General features: G+C 38.1%; 1 protein-coding gene across 1 annotated transcript; it reads left to right on the top strand.

Annotated features, from left to right (window-relative positions):
- Window positions 1-11405: 11405 nt before the first annotated feature.
- LOC125228680 (uncharacterized protein K02A2.6-like) lies at window positions 11406-15241 on the top strand. The gene is made up of 2 exons (XM_048133335.1): window positions 11406-13317; window positions 13401-15241. The coding sequence occupies exons 1-2, from the start codon at window positions 11406-11408 to the stop codon at window positions 15239-15241; spliced, it is 3753 nt and encodes a 1250-aa protein (XP_047989292.1).
- Window positions 15242-17709: the final 2468 nt, after the last annotated feature.

The following is a 17709-nucleotide window of genomic DNA, read 5'->3' as shown; positions in this document are numbered from 1 at the left end:
ATCAGCGTAGTAATGAACTAGCTTTAGTCATAATTTAATTAGTTCAATCAATATAAATCTTTTAAGTTCAATTATTAATAAGATAAAACAAAAAAAAAACAAAAAAACGTACGTACATCATAATTTAAGTTTCAGTATAGGAACCTTAATTATGTGAAAGTACAAGCAACGGTATGGAATATTAAAACTATATATTTTGACTTCATAAAATTAGCACAGATCAGCCCATAAAACGAAAGCAGCACAAGTCGTGCACCTGATGAATAAACTACGTTTGAATCATAACCTGAAGTAGGGGTTGGGTTTCCCGCTTTGTTTTGAAGGGGACAAGCAAATTGTACCAAAAAATTTGTGCGACACTAGTTGTATGAAAACGGCCGCTATCATCGACTCCCTTCTAATCTGTAGCAATATTTCTTCACATTGCACTGGACAAAAACAAAAATCGCGGTATACACATAATTACTTTGTACTTACTGGTTTTTACTTAGAAGGCAATATTGTGTAATGTGACCCCAGAATAAAAATAAAATATGTATGTTAATATAAACTGTAAGAGTGTTCTCGTCAAATTTATTAAAATGGTATTTATAATATGGACGATTCACGATGATTCAAATAGTCCCGTTCCGTAAGTCTGCGGTCGGACAATGTCCGTTCAAGTGGCCGGATTTACACCTGACTGAGGTTTTCCTTGCTAAATTATGGCTTAGCTTTTGTCCAAACTGCTGTCTTTTACAGCCACATCAAAGGAGACGACCGACAATGTTCCCGGATCTCGACGTCACTCGAGTGAAGTCGCGTGCCTCTAATCTCTATTGATATAACGGTATAAGCGAAACCTTGTACGAACACCTTACGAGTTTTTTTACATTGATCCTTTCAAAAATACATCCCTATAAAACGATAGACTGCTACTGTTTGTATTATAGAAACGGTATTGTGATGTCCCGTTATTACAACTAAAAAAATGTATTTGGAGTGTTACAGTTTTTCTAGGTAGGTGCCTAACTGTATCACCAGCGTCGATCTCTTCCGAAACTCGAGTGTTCGATGCTTAAAGGTGGAAGGAAGCAATACATTATTTTTTCTCGCACCATTAACATTATGTTATAGAATTACGAGTACTTTTAAAATTGATTTGAAGGTGCGGTGTTTGCAGAGGGTTTGCATCTGCTGGGAGCATACGTGTGTTTTTTTATCCCAGAGATATGGCGAGCGTCTCGATGTGGGCTCTTAATTACCGATCACATTCATAAAGATAACGTAATGTAATGCAATCCGCTCGCAAACAATCGCGACACTGCAAGGTGTGGAGCCTTAGATTTAACTCTGAAATGTGTTCGAAACGCGATCTCCTATTCACCGAAAAGGTGATACCAGATGAATGCGACTCGCGTTGGCACGTTCCTAATCAATTGCACACATTTTATATGGGTGCACGGTCCTAATATTCTTAGAATTGTACCTGGTCTCATATGATCAATGAATAATATGCTATTTTGTGAAAAACTTCTTAATATATTTCATTAATAGTCAACTCATCATCTGGTTAGTTGACTTGATACGAAGACCTGTTTTAATAACCGAATTATTTTCAGTGCCGGTTGTATCGGTAAGTAGGCTGATTATTGAGTATGTGTACCTTAGTAGCAATTAAAGAGCTGAATCGAATGCAATTTAATTAATAACAATTTTATTGTATTATACGACAGTCAACACAATTATGACAAAAATAACATCATGCGTTCGATAATTATTTAGGTACAAATAATACCCACACCTAACTACTTATAGGTACAACTATAATAATATGTGTGTAATCTGCATGTGTGGTCAGTGTTAAAGCGGTAGTTTGAACTTTAGGTACTCGCGTATGAAATGTTTCCAATGAACATACCTAGTAATTTGCCGATTAAAACAATTATTAAATGACATGTAAAACCACGCTACTATATATTCACTGTATATTTAATTATTAAGTATGTACTTAACATTGATTTGAACTTTCACGATTTTTATACATCATCACATACCAACCTTTGCTCCAAGACCACAGGGACAAATTCGTCCTTGAAACGTCGGAGGTTAGTGTTAAAAAAATAGTTTTATCCCGTTTGCAATTTTAGACAAGTTTGTAGGTACTTGTATGTTAGCGATTGCGATATAAAAATCATACACGTGGTTTCTTTATAAAATAGTATCCTCTAACAATTCTCATGCATTAAGTGTAAATTTCTCTACACAATAGGACAACAACTGTACATGTACAACTATTGATGTCATTAGGTGGCCCCGCTTCACTTATAATGCGAAATTTGTCGGCAAAATCAAAGTGTGACGTGAGCAGATGACATTGCATTGCACAATGCATCATTATGAAAGGGTAGAAGCATTGCAATTTATAGGGGCACTATACGGTCAAATTGTGTAACCCAACACTCGGCAAAAACCCTTCTCCATGTCAGCACGTGTGTAAACGCTATTATGCTAGAAATGACAAATGATGGATCACATACACACATACCTAGTCGGTTTTTGCTGTAATTAATTAATAATTGAAAACGAAATTCAACGCGTTTTAGATCTACGCGACTATTAAAAACAATGACATAACATTTTGGCATACAAACCTAGACGTTTTTATGCGTAATGTCTCGCAGACTGACCTAACCAAATATTGCAGTTTGCCCACCGGCGCCCGTAACTCGATATATGGCGCCAGCAATATGAAATCGCATCTTTTACTCTAGTACACAAGTCAATAATTAAATTAAACAGTAGATACAGTGTTTTTTTTGTTCGTTTACCGATATTTTCAAATGATTCCGCTATAAAGAACTGAAAGAGATTTTGCGAATTTCGAAATTTGTGTAAATAAACTGAACATTTCCAAAAACGAAAACAAGAACATTGAGCTGCAAAATAGAGTTGAAATAAATAAATAAAATACCTAATCATTTGTAAGTAAAGTTTGCTGTGGCGGTATTTTCAAGAACTGCATGATTTGTATTCAAAGAAAACAAATTTCTTAGCTATTACCATAATTATTCGTCCTCATTGTGCACAAAATTATCCTTAGAACCGTTCGCACTGTCGGTAAAAGTAAAAGGGGTTATCACGGACCGTACCTATACCGATATATTCTTTCTACGTAGATAATGAAGCATCACTTCCTGTGCGATTCGATTGAGTTGTATTCGCAACCCGGAAATGTCTTTGTAGGATTCGATACGAAATAATGGAGAAATTGTTACAAAACACACCGTAACATAATTCATAATTTTGTGTCAAGGACATCACGATGATTTTTTAAAGCATAAAATCGATTAGTCGGAGATACTTGTAAATAATTAAAAGTTCAAATTATGACGTTGCTGTTTTTTGAGAGACATATGGAAACGGCAACTAAACTAAACGCTTGATTAGTTATGCATATATTACATGAAGTTTTATAGTACGCGCAATGTCGTATAGCAATTTCGGTGTATTTCAAATTGAGAAATTAAGGTGTGTAAATAATATGTCTAATAAATAATTCATCTTTGAACACTTGAAGAAGGCTTTCGTGTAACAAGCACCAATAAAAAGGCAAAAATATTAAAAACAACTGTGCTAACTGCAAAAAGGCAATCAGCAGGCAGCGGCAACTTTGTACCGCGGCTCGCCTCATCTTGATGCTATTTACATTTCCGTTTTGTTCCACCTCGTAAATATCCTTCGATAATACTTATGACAGCCATTTAACCGCGGAGCTAGCTCTGATCGCATGCTGGCGGGGGATCGCCCACCCAAAGTCGTGGACAGCTAGGCTAAATCGAGTTAGCGGTCACCACTAAATCAAATAAATGTGTTATTTGTTTAGTATCCGATGGCGCCGCTATAATACGAATTTATATGCTGCGCGTCTAATCAAAAAAGGAATAATTATAAACACGCAATCTACAGATTTTACTTCACATTTATTGATCTTCAACTAATTTTCTTAAACAAGTAAATAAACTTTTTTTCTTAAAAAAAGGAGATGATATAAATACAATTAGTACTAATTTGTATACCCAGCAAGATTTGTACCAACTTAATTCTTAATATAACATCTTAATCGGATCAATTGCAATCCGACATAAATTAAACAAAACTAATAATGTCATCCAATAATTCAAGTGTCGGTTGCAAACCTCGAACGTTAATTTACTACGGTTTTGTAATGATACGTCCGTGACAGTAATGCAGCAGGAAATACAAACTTTAATATGTATAATTGAAATAAATAAATAATTCGTTTGTACCAAGCTAAAAGAACATTCTCCCATCAAGGACAGCTCTTGTAAATCTATCTTCGATAGGGATCTTGATGTATAAACGAACGGATGCAAAACGGGAACTCAGTCCACTGCAGTTTGATTTAAGGATACGCTTCCATTTGACGAAACCGAGATACAAGCCAATTTAAACGTACACCAACATCAGAACGATATCCAAAAGGTTTCATTCGACCATCGAGCGTCCCGCCCGCGCTAATACAGCTGTCGAGCAAGCACGAGCGAAATGAACTATATCCGAATGACTTCCTTTAGATGTCCTTATGATATCAGTGACGTTAGAATTGGTCTGTAAGTTTCGAGATCTCTCGTATAATATTCAACGTTACTCTTATCCTTAAGCAATCGCAATTGTTTAGTTCAATCACGGCAGAGCCATAGTAAGTAAGTATGTAGATTTACCGATACTTATCGAAAATGCTTGACAAATTCTGAGAGGCCATGCTGTAACGATCCGGACAAAGAACCAGGACTTTTTAGTATTTCAACTGAATTTGTAACAGGAAACATTAAAGGATTGTTCTCACGTACAATGAAATGTTTCCGTAGCAAGTTTTGTACATTTTTTACTCTTGTACGAAATAATAACGCTATATGCAAAATAACTGATTATAAAATATCAATTACCACTTTTTCGATAATAATTTGTATGTTTAGCAAAATATAAAAATCAAAATTCAATGAGCCTGTGTGGTGACGGGTAAAGAATTTCACCACCCCCTTTCTTCCCGTGGGTGTCGTAGAAGGCGACTATGGAATATGGGTTAAATTGTGGCGTAGGCGAGAGGCTAGCAACCTGTCACTGCAATGTCACAGTTTCGTTTTCTTTCAACCCCTTATTTGCCAAGAGTGGCACTGAAGCTTCAGTGGTTTCATGTGTTCTGCCTACCCCTTTATGGGATACAGGCGTGATTGTATGTATGTATGTAAAATTCAATAAATCTCAAGATTGCCATGGAATTAGTAGGCAGACAAGAGAACATAAAATTACCATACCAAAGTTAATCTAATTTGGATTTAAGCACGCTCAGTGGGTGTTTGTTTATTTTCATAATAGAAAGTATTCTCGCCTCATAAATCGAGGACTGCATGCGGTTCGGAATGTTCCCGATAAATTTATGGCGGTCTGAGGCAAACAAGGGCACCGGCCCACTAGGATCATCTGATCATGCAAATTCGAACCCTTTGTATAGTTACAGTCAGCATCAATAGTAGCGGATGAAACAACGCACCAAAAGTATCTAACATCCTAAATAAGTTTCATAAATATCCCAACAAAAGACAAATCTCTTTACGTTTAACGGTTGCCGAATCAAATGATGGCCACTCCTGAAGCGTATTTGAACCGCTGCTTTTGATGTATGGGTACACACACATACACCACATACTCTTATTAAACATTAAATCAGGAGTTGTGGAAATCAAAGAGGAGGAGGGGGTTGGTCAATATTCTGGCATTCAAGTTCCACCTTTAACTTATTTGCGCCTTGCGTCAAGTTTGAATTTCAAAATACTTTAGTAGGTCTTTAAACCAACTTACCGACACTAGGTGAGCATAAAGCTTTCAATTGTTTTATGTGATAAATGTAGCGTCCAATCCAAACGTGTTACGTTTGCTGCGTACCCATTTTAAAGTTTTATGTTAAATTTTTAACGCGTACATGCTACATTGTCTGCAAAGTCTTAAACGGCTTCGGGAGAAAAGTTTAACGTGTGAAAGAAATTGCCACAGGCACTTTTTGTTGTAAATTGGCTAACGATCTGTTTCTGTTTCGGCAGATGCTATTTTAGTCATTAGAGCTATAAAAAAATCAATTATTAACCTCTGTTTGTATAAAATTGATTATCAAAGCTTCTGAAGGCAGCCGCCTGACCGCACCCGAGGCGACCGTGTGAACTCTGAAAATCATAAGTGTACAGCGTCTAATCAAGGGTTCTATGTCCCTCTTCAACTATCGGAACTCACGTCCTACAAGAACGAGACGTAGGAAGTCGTAAATTGTTTTCGTGAATACATTTTGATTGATGAACAGAGATAACGCCTCGGTCCGTTCATTCTCGCCTAAATTTAATTTAGAAGAAATTTGGAGCAAAAAATAACTTTAATTACATTCCGTTTTGTTTGTTTTAGGGCAAAACGCCCATATGTCAATCGGAAAGTTTAAAAATAACGCCTTGTAATATTTTACAACACATAAGAGACATGATATTAAAAAAACTATCAGGGGATATAAAATCTTATACAGATAGATACTGTACTTATTGATGTAATAGGAAGTTAAAGGACCTAAATGGTCACCGTCAAAAACTGGTCAAGAACTATTAAGGGTCGCGCCAAACGTTTTGTGGAAGACTGATATTAAGATAAACGTTGACTATTAAATGTATTTAATGCTAGAGCTCTTCTGGGCTATAAACATAATGCTTTTGTTTATAAACTCCTAACTATTTGGGATATTAAGAACAACGAAATGAATAGACGATTATTATAATATAACAAAACGTGGGTGAGACACTGACGACATTGTTTGTAAGAGTTGCTCATTTTGATATATGTACAACTATTTATAGTACCTACTTGTACCTATTTAATGAAATAATATAAGTATACATATAAAGTAATAATTAATAATTATGTGTTTTCGTTTCATTTTCCAGGCACATTTTATAATGACATATAAGGCCAATATCCGTCAGGTGACGTCAGTAAATGTAACTATGTATAACCTAAAAAAAGAGGAATAAAATAAAAAAATGTATTTTACATTAACTAAAATTTGATTTTAAATTAACGTTCTTTAAATAAATTGTAATATGTAGTACACATCAGCTCCATTCCTTTCCAAGCATATTTCGCTCAAGGACCATCGTCCATCATTTGACGTGATTACTAACGCATAAATAAACAGATAATAAAGCAAATTGAAAATCTCCCAAATAGCTGCCACTAACGATAGTCAAACATAATGACACCGGAATCCTTTTATTTGACCCTTTCGGCGCAGACTAAGTGTTTGTTTATTACCGTGTTCTGCATTCTTACCTTGGCTGTAATTTAATTAAATAACAGATATTATCATTCTTATATGTATTTTTCGCAAAATTCACTTACCTTATTAGTCTAACGTCAATTACTTTTCATTAGGATCTCTATTTATATACTATTTTAATTAGAAGTTGGAAAATAATGACTGCTCATATCCTTGTGAGGTCAAATCTCCTACTCTCAGGGCGGAAGCATTTAAAACTAGGTACCAAAACTTATTGATTTCTCGTTTGGTCTTCTTTATTTACTTTTTGCCGGGGCATCAGTTGCCCATGTCCGAGTGGTGACCATGCCTAGTAAAACCTGCATGATAATATCGTTAACAAAAGAAGCAAAATCAGATTCGCGATAGACCCAGTTAAATTATGTTATCAAGAAACGTGGCCTTCATGGCCTTGTCTTACCTACAACCCTAAAATGATAATATTAAAAAACCCTATAAATAGACTGAGATAAGAAATATAAAAGAGCAAAAAACCAGCTCCTTGAAACATGTTTGAATTTTATGCAAATCTTTGCACTGGATGTCAGGCGTACCTTGCTACTTAGATTTTATCAAATAGGCAGATGTGTACAACTTGTTATCGGCGTGGGTGGACGGGCGAGGTGTTGCCAATGAACCCATCTCAATGGGGCATTGTTGGCACCCTTGCAAGCGATTACGAGTAGATCGGCAGGGACTTCCGTATTTGCAGTGCGTGCCATAGGTGAAGGGTGAAACGATGCGACTAATCTGTTTATTTTTTTATCATTGGTTCAATTTGGCGAAAAAAAATGTTAACATATGAAGAAAAAAATATGACAAGTGCGAGTCGGACTTGACCGCCGAGGGTTCTACTGTACAAATTTAACTTAAGTACTTATAATTCAATACCTTCCTTCTTTTATCAGTATCATTTCGTGCGTTTCTTGAAAGAGTGCAAGCCTAAACCTACGCTTTATTAAATTGTTTTACGCCGTGTCTTGCGTGGGCGACGGTCGCGCGACCGTCGCGCGACCGTCGCCGTCGCGTCTCATACTTCCATATCGATAAGGTTTGATTTCGTATGCGTCGCATCGCCGTCGCGCGACCATCGCGCGACCGTCGCCCACGCAAGCCACGGCGTTACAGCTGACTTGATGGCGAGAAATGAAATTCTCTACGTTATGACCTATTTTTATCGCTCCCGTGAGGATTTCTATATAGTTTATCTATTATCCACTAAACATATTCTTGCGGGATATGTGAGTCCACTAAACGACTAGAGACAACATGGTTCCCTTGGCAACATAACAACCGTAAAAAGAACATTTATACAGGTTTTGCATAATAATATTTGCCTACAAAATTGTGAATAAAAGTATGGGAATGGGGTCGAGTGGCATAAAAAAAATTGTCACTTACCTTTTTCTCGCACCCCGTACTTTTCCAAATTTATAAACGACAATCTTCGGTAATATAAATCGAAGGATGGTTTTCTAAGCGGAGATCTAGGTCGTAGCTGCCTTTACTGACCCACTATCGAAATACACCCTTTAATATAATAACTAGGTCATGACATGCGGCCTTATCACAAAATAAAGATATGTTTCAGACAAGCTCCACATTTAGGTCACCCATTTAATTTTTCCTTTAAATATATTTTTTTCTTGTTATATTCAGAAGTTTATGAGAACATTAATGAATATGGCGATATATTGATGTGCTTAATGAAGCATATATGTAATATATTATATTATCTGTGTAAAATATCTACAGGGGATCTTTTGAAGGGAAGTTATTGATGAATCACGAATGTTAGGGTTTAAGTTCCCCTCGCTATTAACTCTAATTGTTGAGGGCATCTGCAGGTAATAAATCAGAATTTAACAATATGGTTTACTTGGTAATTGTCGAAATAAATGTCTAAGAGTTAAATCGGGCACCTACTGTATTAGAAATATTACACATTTTCCAAAATATATTTCGGTATTTTCGGACCGATGTGACCTTCAAATCTCAAGAAGAGAGCGTACTCTAATTTTTGAATGTAGGTATGTATGGGGTGCGTCCCACGAGATATAACGTTAATATATATAATTTCATGTTACTAACGTTCAGCAGCAATAATGAACGTTAGATATGTTTTTATAGTACCACCGAATATTTTAATAATGTAAGTAAGTAGCTTTAGTTAAGTAGTTAGTATTAGCAAGTAAGCTAAAAAATGTAAAATTTGCATGACTTATTTAAGTCTAGATATATGAAACTATATGTTTGACTAAGATCTGTAAACACTATATCTATCGCAAATAAAGAATTATGAATTATGAATTATGAATTATATAACACCAAAATCAATACTTTTGTAAGAAATAACGCTGAATTGCCATAATATTAGTTTTACATAACTTTTTTTAATATAACATTTACGTTACTTAATTTCAGATTATATACCATACACTACGTATACCGTTCACCATGCATAACATTTCTTAATATAATGTTTAAATTAGCTAATTTCAGTTTATATACCATACACTAAGTATACCGTCTACCATAAATAACATTACTTAATATAACGATTATATTAGCTTAATATCAGTTTATATACCATACCGTTCTCCATATACAACATTTAACTGTTGCTAAGAAAGTAGGTTTAGGTTAGGTTAGAACTGCGACCCCCACACAAAACTGTTGCTAAGAAAGTAGGTTTAGGTTAGGTTAGAACTGCGACCCCCACACAAAACTGTTGCTAAGAAAGTAGGTTTAGGTTAGGTTAGAACTGCGACCTCCACACAAAACTGTTGCTAAGAAAGTAGGTTTAGGTTAGGTTAGAACTGCGACCCCCATACAAAACTGTTGCTAAGAGAGTAGGTTTAGGTTAGGTTAGAACTGCGACCCCCACACAAAACTGTTGCTAAGAAAGTAGGTTTAGGTTAGGTTAGAACTGCGACCCCCACACAAAACTGTTACTTAGAAAGTAGGTTTAGGTTAGGTTAGAACTGCGACCCCCACACAAAACTGTTGCTAAGAAAGTAGGTTTAGGTTAGGTTAGAATTGCGACCCCCACACAAAACTGTTGCTAAGAAAGTAGGTTAGGTTAGAACTGCGACCTCCACACAAAACTGTTGCTAAGAAAGTAGGTTTAGGTTAGGTTAGAACTGCGACCCCCATACAAAACTGTTGCTAAGAGAGTAGGTTTAGGTTAGGTTAGAACTGCGACCCCCACACAAAACTGTTGCTAAGAAAGTAGGTTTAGGTTAGGTTAGAACTGCGACCCCCACACAAAACTGTTGCTAAGAAAGTAGGTTTAGGTTAGGTTAGAATTGCGACCCCCACACAAAACTGTTGCTAAGAAAGTAGGTTTAGGTTAGGTTAGAACTGCGACCCCCACACAAAACTGTTGCTAAGAAAGTAGGTTTAGGTTAGGTTAGAACTGCGACCCCCATACAAAACTGTTGCTAAGAGGGTAGGTTTAGGTTAGGTTAGAACTGCGACCCCCACACAAAACTGTTGCTAAGAAAGTAGGTTAAGGTTGAGTTAGAACTGCGACCCGCACACAAAACTGTTGCTAAGAAAGTGGGTTAGGTTAGGTTATTATGCATTTAAAATCTTACACACAGAATGAACATTACGCCTTTTGATGTTAAATTAATTGAAAAATATATGTTATTAATATTAGGTATCCCAAACTTTATAAACATAGATCTTAGATTAGACTTATATTGACCGGGATATAGACCGTGATTCAAAATCAAAAAGGTTATCACGGTCTATATCCCGGTCAATATAAGTCTAATGAAAATAACCGTGAATCATTCAAAACTCTTATAGATCTTAGATATTATGAACATTACACCTTTTGATGTTAGAATAATTGATTAATATGTGTTATAAATATTAGGTATCCCTAACGTTATATATGTATGTTATGTATTTAGATGGGTACTTGCAGGATTGATATGTAATGACAGCTGAAGGTAGTTGATAAATAAATGAGTTTTGCTTCTGACCTCAATGGTGTTGTATCTTTTATTGGCGACTATGGTAAATTAATGTAAATGTACGCAAAATGAACAGTAATCTTTCAAATGTGGTACTTCTTGGACAATTCAATCCAAAAACTGACAAGTGGTGTGATTATAAGGAACAATTACTATGTGCTTTGGACGTGGCGGGCGTGGCGCAGGACCTGGACCGGGCGCGCTCGTTGTTCCTGTCCCAGTGCGGCAAGGACACGTATTCTCTCATCGCATCACTTCTGGTCCCGCTGAGGCCTACTAGTGCTTCATTTGAGGACATTATCAGAGTTTTGGACCAGTTTTTTGAGCCGGAAGTAAATGAAATTTTACAAGCGGGAAAGTTTCATAAACGCATACAATTACAACAAGAGAGCGTGCAAGAGTTCATCGGTGCTATAAGTCTGCTCGGTGCTAAATGCAATTTTGCCGATCTTAAGCGACAATTGAGAGATAGACTAGTACTTGGGGTGCGTGACGATCGCCTGCGACGCGAGTTGTTGAAGACCAAGGACCTCACGTATACGGGGGCCGTGCAGTATTGTCTTAACTACCAGGCGACGTTCGCAGACCTGTACCCCGACGCGCGTGCTAGTACATCTAAGCAAACTCCACATAATGAAAGTGATCAAATGGAAATTGATAAAATACAATCAGTTAATTGCAAACATTGTGCCCGGGTTCACAAACCAAATGAGCGGTGCCCTTTTAGTAAGGCTCAGTGTTATTATTGTAAGCGACACGGACATATTGCTTCGGCTTGCAATAAGAGACAAGGTAAGGTCCATATGACTGAAGAGGAGTGTTCATGCCACTCTAACCCAGATCAGGAAGACATGATGAATGGAATCTATGTTTGTACTGAAGATTATTGTGAACCGATTAAAGCAAATGTGGATATCAATGGTGCCAAATTATTAATGGAAATAGATTCCGGAGCTTCTAGGACTATAATATCTGAGGAGACATTTAAAAAGTTATGGTCCAGTCCACCCCCATTGGATGTCACAAATGTGAAACTAGTAACGTGGAACCGTTCCCCTTTAAAAGTCTTAGGGCTGTTGCATGTACGAGTGGTTTTAGGCGACAAAGAGGCCCAGTGTGAACTGTTGGTGGTCTCGGGCCGCGGACCGAGCTTGGTTGGTAGGAACTGGTTTAAGAAGCTGGGGCTACGGGTGGATGGCGTGGGCTGGTCAGAAGAGGAAATAGCTGAGTGGAAGAATAAATACCCAGATTTGTTTAAGGAGGGTTTGGGAGAGTACACCGGGCCACCAGTATCACTGCATGTGCGACCCGGGGCAGCGCCACGATTCATGAGAGCGCGTCCTGTACCGTTCCCCCTAAAACAACAAGTGGAGGATGAGCTACGCCAAATGATTAAGGATGGCGTACTAACACCAATCAACCACTCAAAGTGGGCTACTCCTTTAAGGATTGTTAAAAAAGATAACGGATCTTTGCGTATTTGTGGAGACTATCGTGCCACGGTGAACGCATCAATTGATGTTGACACATACCCGCTCCCTACATCGACGGAGGCATTCGTGAACCTCAGTGGGGGAAGCATTTTCAGCAAATTGGACTTGAAACAGGCGTACACCCAGCTCAAGGTTGACGATAATACTGCGATGCTGCTAACACTAAACACACCCATAGGTCTTATGAAGGTAAATCGTCTGGCTTATGGAGTGAGCGCCGCGCCTGGCATCTTCCAAAGGCTTATGTCTACCACCCTGGCAAACATGGAAGGAGTCGCGTGTCTTCTAGACGATGTAGCCGTCACGGGGAGAAACGTGGAGGAGCATAACCAGAGATTGAACGCAGTGCTGGAAAAACTTCAAGATATGGGTTTTCGACTAAATGTCGATAAATGCGTCTTTGCTTCACGGAGTATTACCTTTTTAGGTCATATGCTGGACGCTGAAGGACTCCATCCAACTCCGGAGAAAGTAGAAGAAATTCAGGGTAAACCAGCGCCCACAAACAAAGAGACATTAAGAGCGTTTTAGGACTATACACGTACTACGAGAAATTCTTACCTGACAAAGCAACATTACTTGAACCATTGTACCGGTTGCTGGAAGCGAAATCACCGTGGACCTGGGGTGACAAGGAACAAGCCGCTTTTAATAAGGCTAAGAGTCTGTTGTCTTCGGATTGTACGCTAGTCGGATATGATCTAAATAAAGAATTATTACTGGTTTGCGACTCGTCAGATTATGGTTTGGGAGCCGTGTTGGTGCACACTATGGAAGATGGATCTGAACGCCCTGTGATGATGGCGTCGCGAACATTACAGCCACACGAGAGACGCTACGGACAAATTGACAAAGAAGCACTCGCAATAATGTTCGGGCTATCTAAGTATCATCAATTTCTGGCCGGACGAAGATTTTGCATCATCACCGACCACAAACCCTTAGTTGGTCTATTCAACCCGGAAAAACCAATCCCTGACCAAATAGCGCCTAGAATGTTACGGTGGTCGCTAAAACTTAACGGATACAGTTATTCTATAAAATATCGACCAGGCAAGCTGATTGGAAACGCGGACGCTTTAAGCAGATGGACACAACCGGAGACATTTTCTGCTGACCCAAATATAGACTGTCTTGGCGAGGTACTTTTGCTAGAAGAGCAACCGCCGGGTTGGAACCTGGATGTGAAAACCATTGCCCAAGAAACAAAGAAAGATCAAATGCTACAGAAGGTGTTGTTTAACGTACTCCATGGATGGCCGCGTTCCAATACAGATCCGGAAATGCAACCATATTGGATCCGTAGAGAGGCTCTTTCACACAATAAAAATTGTTTATTGTGGTGCAACAGAGTTGTCATACCTACATCGCTTCACCAAAGAGTACTTAAATTGCTACATGCTCCTCACGCGGGGATCGTACAGACAAAAGCATACGCCAGAGGGTACCTTTGGTGGGCCGGCATGGACAAAGAAATTGAGAAGGTGGTGGCTGAGTGCGAAGATTGCCAGTCTGTGAGAAACAATCCACCTAAAGATCCGCAAATATGGGTTATGCCTGAAAAACCGTGGAGTCGACTGCACATAGATTTTGCTGGTCCCTTCCAGGGAAAAACCTTCTTGCTGTTAATCGATTCTTACAGCAAGTGGATAGAAGCAGAAATAGTTCCATCTATGAGCTCAGATTCGATAATCACAATTTTGAGACGCATTTTCGCTTCGCAAGGTTTGCCGGAGGTTTTAGTGTCGGACAACGGCAGGACATTTACGTCCGAGGACTTCAATTTATTTTTGAGTAGGAACCATATCAAGCACATATTTACTCCGCCCTACCATCCGGCTTCGAATGGTCAAATAGAACGGGCCGTGCAGACATTTAAAAATAAATTGAAGAAAATGGCTGCTACAAATATGACTTGGAGTGAGAAACTGGCGAAAGCTTTATACGCTTTGCGAACCGTCCCTAACAGCTCTACCAATAAAACACCGGCTGAAATGCTTAACGGCCGCAAATATAGAACAGCTATATCAAGTTTACACCCAGAGAGCACGCCAAGCCGTGCGGAACAGCAGCTGGAACAGGCAGCGCAGCGGCCGTGCGCGCGTGCCTTCAGTCTGCATCAACCTGTCCTCGTGAGAATGTACACGCCAGGAACTAAGTGGGCAAAGGGCGAGGTTGAAACAATAGAGGGACCGAGCACTTATGTGATAAGAACGGAAGATGGAGAGCTGCATCGTCGCCATGCTGATCAAATAATAGGTCGAGCGCAGAGACATACGATGACAGCTCCTGCTTGCGATCAACAACCGCTTGAATTTGGGTCTCAGTCTTCAACCGAAGAGGATCCTTATATTGAGATACCGCCGCCTGAGTTATGGCCCGACATCATAGGAATTCCTAATGATTATTAATTGCATAACCACTTGCTGATATACTATGTGTTGATTTAGACTCTGTTGATTATGGTGGAAAGGTATGTTATGTATTTAGATGGGTACTTGCAGGATTGATATGTAATGACAGCTGAAGGTAGTTGATAAATAAATGAGTTTTGCTTCTGACCTCAATGGTGTTGTATCTTTTAATGTACATTAATCTTTATATACACTGATATTATAGAGAATTTAAACATTATCCACTTCGAAATTAGATGATTTGCTATTATCGATTTTGAGCATTATATCCAGTGAACGTTATGCTGAACAAGCTTATACAAAGTGAGCGTATATTTTATAAGTAATATACGATACGTTCTTATATCTCGTATTACTTACCCGTATGTATGCTTCCTTAAATTATGTTATGAAATATGTGTCTACAATAATTAACCGAGTGCCATCCTTTACAAGCCAAACAAGATGTAATAAACCATTCCTGGTTTTGGGACATCTTAGGTGCAATTACGCGTAGGGTTAGTAATTACTTAAATAAAACCAACAATTAATGATTATAGGGATTTTGATTAATGCCGCAGTAGTTTTCAGTCCATCTAATGACCCACCCTTCCAGGTAGGGGTTGCAGACCGCCGGCCTCGAGCCACCCTCCGCGTCTCTCAAAATTACACACTCATTAGTTCCAACAAGTTTTATTTGTTTTTTCTATTTCGGACAAGCTCCATGGCACAGCCATCGCGCGTTTTGCGTCCAAAAAATAAAATTGGTCGCACGCATGCATTGTCCTGTATTATTTCCAACGTTTGAGCCCATTCTATTCCAATATCGATCTTAGCTTCTTTTAAATAAGAATGTATTAGTTGTGCGTCAACCGCATATTTAGCTTGGTAGTTGTAACTTTTAAGCTAATTTGGAGCCGAGAGGTCATGTTGTACGCGTGGTAAATTTGTTTCCTGTCCGAATGAGTGAGTATCGGGCATGTGTGAATGAGGCGCCATATTATAATAATCCGGACGAATAGGTAAACAAAATGTTACACCTAATAAATGTTCATTCAAAGGTCGGATATTATCATTAAGAAAGTAAAAATAGGACCTCCCAGATTAAGAGGCATATGTAAAGTTTACAACGGGGACGACGCGACGCGGCAGATCACGTACTTAATACCCATTTGTGATGGCTGTATGAACTAGAATAAATAAGTATATGAACTAGAAACCTTTTTAAAAAATAATGGATTAAGACTGCCTAAAACCGGGAAGAATGGATTGATCCGGCTTTGCCCACTAGTGGGATAAAAATAATGCAATGTTTATAAAATTTTTATCTAAAAATTTAAATGGGTAGAGTTATTTTTCGATTTAGTGCAACAAGACAAAATAAATAAAAAAACCTTTGCAATATCGATCTACTTATCTGCAAATGCATAAGTCAGAAATCACTTATGCCATAAATCGATAGCATCCGACCCTTGAGCAAGTGTGTCCTGTATTTAATTTCGGCGTTCCGAGTGGCCGTGCCCTTTCGCCTTACTCATATGTGGCTCTTTATCTATAGTCTGATCCTTATTGTAAAACCTTATTTAAAAAGGTGTAAAATATTTTCAGTTCAAGTAATACGTTCTCGGTAATCATAATCAATGAAATCATTATGACGAACATGCATTGTCGCCAATTTATTTTCCTTATTATCAAACTAGTTGTCTATGTTAATTTGCTACTTTTTTTATTTAAAGGTCGTAGGAAATTTTTGTAAGCAATGTCGTACTTATAACCGAATCAAATTCGTGACATCTTTAAAAATAAACGTCAAACGACTTCGTCTCTGTCTCAAATTGTAACCAATGCTACTGAATAGTCTTTCTCGACTTTTCAGTATAGTTCAACCGATGCTTATCTATTACGTGAGATTTAATGCTGATTAGAATTGACGTCTGAATATGTATTAATATTAAAATTTTCTTTAAACGTCTGGACTACACATTCCGCACTCCTTCCTTTAAAGTGAGCAAAGTATCCGTCTGATAATGCGTACATATAATAAAATAATTAATAAGCGTTCCCGGTCGTGACCACCGAAGGGTGTCGTGACCGCGGCATCTCTGACCCGACCAAGATTGAGATATCAAAATTCGCAATTCAATCCCACGCTTTGTTTATAGACGTCTGTCGCGGCCTTAAGGCCTTTATAAAGATAAAGGATGCGGTAATTAGACTATTGTGTTAATCAGTTGCAGATTCAAATGTTAAGGTGGTCTCTACTCTTTATTGTCGTTTATGAAACGTATTACGTTTTTAATTGAAATTACTGTACTCGTAATTTTGAATGCATGCTACTTTATTTAAAATGAAATATTTATTTTTCAAGTAGCTAAATATTTATATTACAATGCGCATATGAACGTCAAATAAAGCTACGCCAGCTCAAACCCTACGCCACAGCCCTGAGAAGATTTCAGTCACCCCTCAGCTGGGGGAGGGTATCC

The sequence above is a fragment of the Leguminivora glycinivorella genome, chromosome 8, assembly GCF_023078275.1.
Source record: "Leguminivora glycinivorella isolate SPB_JAAS2020 chromosome 8, LegGlyc_1.1, whole genome shotgun sequence".
In the NCBI taxonomy this organism is placed as follows: Eukaryota; Metazoa; Arthropoda; class Insecta; order Lepidoptera; family Tortricidae; genus Leguminivora; species Leguminivora glycinivorella.
Note: the sequence above shows the minus strand (reverse complement) of the source record. Positions and strands in the feature narration are given on the sequence as shown.